At 42.4% G+C, this 5,827-nt stretch overlaps 1 protein-coding gene across 2 annotated transcripts; it reads right to left on the bottom strand.

The window, feature by feature from the left end:
- Positions 1-1,057: 1,057 nt before the first annotated feature.
- TMED2 (transmembrane emp24 domain trafficking protein 2) lies at positions 1,058-5,314 on the bottom strand. Of its 2 annotated transcripts, XM_009071753.1 has the most exons (4): positions 5,125-5,313; positions 4,692-4,712; positions 2,783-2,890; positions 1,058-1,387 (listed from the first exon to the last, which is right to left on the bottom strand). In XM_009071753.1, exons 1-4 carry the CDS (start codon positions 5,240-5,242, stop codon positions 1,263-1,265), a joined length of 372 nt encoding a protein of 123 aa, XP_009070001.1. In that variant the 5' UTR covers positions 5,243-5,313; the 3' UTR covers positions 1,058-1,262. The 2 variants fall into 2 exon arrangements, with proteins under 2 accessions (XP_009070001.1, XP_009070002.1); XM_009071754.1 differs by lacking the exon at positions 4,692-4,712 and having other exon boundaries at positions 1,134-1,387; positions 5,125-5,314.
- Positions 5,315-5,827: the final 513 nt, after the last annotated feature.

The following is a 5,827-nucleotide window of genomic DNA, read 5'->3' as shown; positions in this document are numbered from 1 at the left end:
GTGTTCAGAGTCACCTCTCTGAAGAACTGCTGCAAGTGTTTGCCCAAGGTTGAAAAAACTTTACCTGGAACATGAAAACCTGTAACAAATTTTAAATTAATTGTACAAAACTGTTGTGTGTTACTTGTAGAGGCTCCACCCTGGAAAAGTCCCCACCCCACCCCCAAAAATGATTACAACTAATATACATCAGTCACAACATAATCCTGGCTCAGCACCCACATCAGACTCTTTAATTTGTAACCCAATCATCAGATTCTGAGGAAAAGGAACTTTATACAAAAACAAATCTACATGTGCCTGAAAGAAAAAAGAAAACACCCCAGTACTTAGCATTATGCTAATTCTGATCAGATTATGGCAGAGGTGCCACTGCACTTAAATACAAGGGCTGCATAGCATGGATAAACCCCCAGGATCAGTAACCCTTTGGCCTCAGGAATCCACAATTCCTGAACACTAATGCCCTGGGCACTAGGCAAACAGTCTGAGCTTTGGATCTGCAGAAGCCAAAGGGTTAACTAGTGTTTGCCAAGACACTGCACACGATTGGCTTCCAAATAAAACCTCTGAGAGACTAAAAACCGTTGGAGGAACATTTGGTGATGAGAGGAGGAAAGATAAAAAAAAAAGCACTTTCATATCAACTATTTAAATTAAAGAACTTTGGGAAGAAGTTGATATAATTAGTTGCTCATCTTTAGTATCTTTGAAGTAGCAAGTAGGTATGAAGACTAGAGTGGAAGTGCTCAGCTGTCTATTCTCCATCAGGAGAGAGTCCCAAGCTCTTTTCCTTGGTAGTTTATATGAGTGGAGAAGGAATTACCACAGTTTTGTAAACACCTACTGCAGGGTTAAAGATGTAACAATGCAAAACAGTCACCTTAGGGCCTTGTACCGTTTCCCTGGACAGAACTGCAAGGACTCATGGAAAGAGGGAAAAGAGTTAGAAAAGACACCAACATTGCTTGTTACTACAGTGAGTTACAGCATTTGCAGCTGGCCTGGACCTGGCTTAGCACACAGAGCAGGCAGATTTCAGGGAAGAAAAAGTGATGCCAATTAAGTGACAAGATTTCAGCACAGCTTTTGCTACAGAAGATATATAAAAACAACTCTTTTCTTTTTTTTTTTAACTAGGAAGGAACATAAGCAAATCAGTTTTACAGTTCAGTAAAGAGGGTTCAGAAACTAAATGACTTTGTTTGGTGACCAGGATGTTTGGTAGACAGTGAACTGAACTCTGGAACTGCAGGAGACTCTTACACCACCCTCCGGACCTCAAAAAACCTCTTCAGATAGTAGATTTGTCCCAGTGTCATGGCAACTAGTACAAGGGCTTCAAAGAATGACCAAAGAACCACTCTGCTGTTTGTGTTGTCATTAACTGTGGAGGAGAAAAAAAAAAAAAAGGAAAGTGGTAAGTAACAAAGTCTTTAAAACAAGCTTAAAACACTCTGTCTTTGGACTGGAGCAGGTAACCCACTGGTGCTGGTGTCATGTCATCACAGGTGTGGGAGAAGGGCCCTGCAGCCTTAGAGAGGAGCTGAGGGAGGGATTTGTCTCAATAACCTGTGTTTAACCTCAGCTTTGGATTACACTGCAGCATCTTTCTCCATCCTGCCCACCTTGAAAGCTTCTGTCTGGCCTCTCTGAGCTGTCAACAGGAACCACTTCCTTTTTCATGGGCTCAGAGTCGAGTTGAGAACTCTAATCTTAATCTGCATCTCTAAAATTCACCATCTCTGGTTCTAAAATTCAGCCTTTGCTGAAATCAGACCATTGGTTACAAACATCACAAGACTGGAAACACTCACAGGTTGAAATAATTGAGGAGACAATGCTTTTATGTAATGTTGCATATTCAAACTGAAAATATTTGGCCTTGGACCTCACTGAGCTTCCCCCAGGGCAGCACTTGGTGCTCTCAGTCACTTTACAGCAGTTTCAGCACATGAGGGTTGTGGCTGCACAGTTCACCAGGAAATTAACAGCAGTTCAACTCCATTTCAATAAAACACTTTAAAAAAGTCTTTGGCTTAATTGTTAAGCCACAGCCACTTCAGGGGTGAAGGAACAGTTCAAGCTAAGTCTCTCCCTGAGAACCAAATCATGGAATCACAGAATGGCTTGGGCTGGAAGGACCATAAAGCTCACAGAACCATAGCATCAACCAGGTTGGAAAAGAGCTCCAAGATCATCGAGTCCAACCCTACCATGGTTACCAGACACAGCACTAAGTGCCACATCCAGTCTCATCTTTAAAACCTCCAGGGACAGTTCCAGTCCCACCCCTGCCACAGGCAGGGACACCTTGCACCAGCCCAGGGTGCTCCAAGCCCCATCCCACCTGGCCTGGAACATTCCCAGGGATGGAGCAGCCACAGCTCCTCTAGGCAACCTGTGCACCCTCACATGGAACAATTCTTTCCTCATATCCCCTCTCACCCTGCCCATGTCAGTGTAAAACCATCCCCCATGTCCTGTCCCTGCTTGCCCCTGTGAACAGATTAAGGAGTAATATCACTGGTATCTCCATGAAAACACCAAACAACTACAGCATTTACACCCATTCAGCAAACAGAACTTGGCATAACAACCCTCACGAGCTGAGAGGAAGCCAATCTAAAGGAGACTGCAAGCATCACTACATTCTTTACTCTCCATGCAGGTCCTTCACACCTTGTTCTAAATCATTCTTTTTAAGTCCTGAGCTCCTACTTCCAATCACAGTTTGTAAGTTTGTTGAAGAGGGGAGAAGGGACTGAAGTCAGACACTTACTTGCTCTATGTATTCTTTCACGAACTTCCATGTACTCCTGTTCATGTTTCACAGCTGTCATGGCCACTGCTAACTCATTAATCATCTCTTCTAGCTTGTTCTGATGAGCTGCAGAGGAATTTCAGAAGCTGTTAATGATTATAAAAACAACCCCAGATTAAACAAATTTATGAACAATTCATTTCCTGCTGCAGAAATTCTGACAAGTGCAGCCTGTACAGCTGAAAATTACCAACCCTCACAGCAAAGTTTAAGCTTTCATAGCATCATTTTCCCCTAAAATGTCTCCACGGCATTTAACAAGTGGGAAAACATTTCTCCACATCCAGCTAGGAGGAGACACACAATTTAGAGTCAGTACTCTGCAATATCCACACCTTTTCCAGGAGAATAGGATGTAAGAACACACAAGACCAATCCCACACACTAACATCTATTTTGCCAATATCATCCAATAGATTCCAAGCAAATTATCTGAACATGACAACAGCTTTTTCCTAGTTGTTAAGCTTGCAAAAATAGAACAACTGAGAATATAGCTCAAGATCATGATGCTGGCAAATGAGATCACTTTCTGAAGCAACAAATCACATCTTGTGCCCCTTGGGTTTAGCTGAAGCACAGCAGCCAAAGGGGCCTGGCACAGGCTTCGGGTTCTGCTGTGCTGTGAAAGCAGAAGGGCAGGAAAATACCAAACCAGGAACAGCAAACTAGCTTGAGATTGCTCAGCAAATGGAAGGCTCAGAGATTTAGTGATTTGACTGTCAATCACAGAATTTTTTCAATACATCCAAGCTCAAAGAACTGTTTGTTTACTAACTGATGAATTAGGCAAGTAATTTGCAATGTTTTCTAGCACCAAGTTTGAGGTGTCATTCCCCAAACACACCCTGGGCAATCAGCTCCCTTAAGAAGTCACAAACCCCAACACGTTTTTCCACTGAAGGGATATAATTGACTTGGAAACTGCCTTATTACAGTTTATTTAAGTGTTCCAGATCAACCTGAAAATTAAGCTATTCCAAAGACACACCTTAGGGGAACAGCCAAAAGAGAGCAGAGAGTAACACTCATACCAGTTACAACTGAAATGCTGTGCAAACCACACTCAGTTTGCTAATGTAAATCCCCTTATTTTCATGGCCAACTGGTCATTGCAGTCAGAGCAGTTTATTAGTAAGAGAGGAAATGAAAACCACAGGGATTGCTTAAAGGGACTCAAAAAAACACTGAGGAAAATTGCCCTGAAAATTTAAAGCTGAGCTAATGTATTTTATAACAGACTCAGTAAAATATTTCACAAGAGTCTTTAAAAACCCCAGGTTAGGAACGTGTTACATCTGAAGTGACATCAGCACTCACTGCCCACAGAGAAAACAAGACATTTTTGCCTTTCTAGCTGCAGTTAGTGATTTCTGAACAACCTTTATAACTTGTTTTGCAATACATTCGTTTATTTCCTTTACAAATATCAAGTTGGAAGTTTTTCCCCTCAATAATTCATAGCCTAAAAACAGCTTATTGCTCCCAGAAGCCTTTGATTACTCAACACCCACTTCAGCAACAGAAAGCAAACACTGTCTGAAACATCCAACATTCTTGGATGTTCAGCATTTGACTTCAATTCCCCCTAAAACTCCTGATTAAACCTTCTGCCAGCCACAAATAACCACCTGGACACCAACCGTGCAAGGACCTGATCCCAAGAGCTGCTCAGGGTCTAAACCTGTTGCTGGGAGCTTGAGGGTGCTCAGCATTGCTCAGAATCAGACCTTTTGGGTAGTTTATTAAATAGACATTCTCATGCTACAAACACATGTTACAGAGGAAAAGCAAACGTTAGCTGTTAGTGAATGAACATGTGCCAAAGACAAGATGCTAATGAGCTTTCAAAAATCAGTCCACATACCATCCCAGGTATCTCCACCACCTAGAGAGAAGTGTAAGAGATGAACACAGGTACAGGACAAAAGGCTGTAGATAAAACAGTCATTTACACAGCTAAGAGAAAAAACCTTCTATTAGCACATTTACCCACGAGCTCAACTAAGGCATGTGGAAATCTATAAACTGCTGAGCAAACTAGGAATCAGAGAGTGACACTGGTGAAAGGCTCAAGGATGAAAGCATTAGTGTCTGCACATGGCCAAGGGATTCTCTGTTGGTTTCTGCATGAAATCATGGAACAAGGTCTAAAAACATCCATATCTACTTTAGCTGTGCAGGAGAACAGCTAAATCCCCAGCCTGGAGGAACAACAATCCTGAGAACTCTACTCAAGTCATGCATGGAGGGAAAAGCTCCCAGACTGGAGCTGATTTCCATCCAGGAATCTTCCTCACCTTCTGTCTCCATGTCTTGCCCCTTTGGAGCTTCCCCAATATCAATAGTGAACATCACTATTTTGGGAGTCATTGTGGACATCCTGTTGCTAAAGCAGAATTTGTAAGTTCCATCCATGTGGGCAGCAAAGGTGTATTTTCCACTGGACTCTCGATCCCCTTTATAGATCCCTTTGTTATCAGGACCTGTTATCTGTGTGGGGGGGAAAAAAAAAACAGAGAACCACATTTTATTTCAAGCACAGAGGTTTGAAATGTACCATCACAGCACTGCACTCCTGGCTCTGAAATCATCCAGTTACCCATCCCATCTGGAATCTGTCTGGTCTGGCTCTGTTCATACTTTCCCTCCCACAACTCAGTGATGAAGTTTTCTGGACACAAATCTTACTTCAAAACCACACATTTCTTGGTGTATATAGTCATGCAAATGCCTCTCAGAGGCCTCTCAGGGTTGAGATAAGAAGCACTCAGGAACAAGTAAACCACAAGGTATCTACAGCCCTGTTAGTCAAACAACTGCAGAGGAAACCTTATCAATGTGTTGGAAGCAAAACAAAAGGGAAAAGAAAACATTCTCCGGTGATTAATATGATTTAGACATAGAGTTGGGCATTGTTGCAGGTTCAAATGGACTCAGCTCTGAGCTCTCACTGTGATCCTAAACTTCCACCCCACAAGGCCAAACTGATGGGCATTGTTG

The sequence above is a fragment of the Acanthisitta chloris genome, unplaced genomic scaffold, assembly GCF_000695815.1.
Source record: "Acanthisitta chloris isolate BGI_N310 unplaced genomic scaffold, ASM69581v1 scaffold11613, whole genome shotgun sequence".
In the NCBI taxonomy this organism is placed as follows: Eukaryota; Metazoa; Chordata; class Aves; order Passeriformes; family Acanthisittidae; genus Acanthisitta; species Acanthisitta chloris.
The sequence above is the reverse complement of the archived record's forward strand: the minus strand, read 5'-3'. Positions and strand labels throughout refer to the sequence as shown.

Excerpts from the sequence above, each read along its gene's own strand:
- TMED2 (XM_009071753.1), bottom strand. The coding sequence starts at position 5,242 with ATGGATGGAACTTACAAATTCTGCTTTAGCAACAGGATGTCCACAATG. Across the intron at positions 4,713-5,124 it reads GCAAGACATGGAGACAGAAG|GTGGTGGAGATACCTGGGAT; the intron begins GTGAGGAAGATT and ends ACTTCTCTCTAG. Across the intron at positions 1,388-2,782 it reads TGAAAGAATACATAGAGCAA|TTAATGACAACACAAACAGC; the intron begins GTAAGTGTCTGA and ends TCTCCTCCACAG.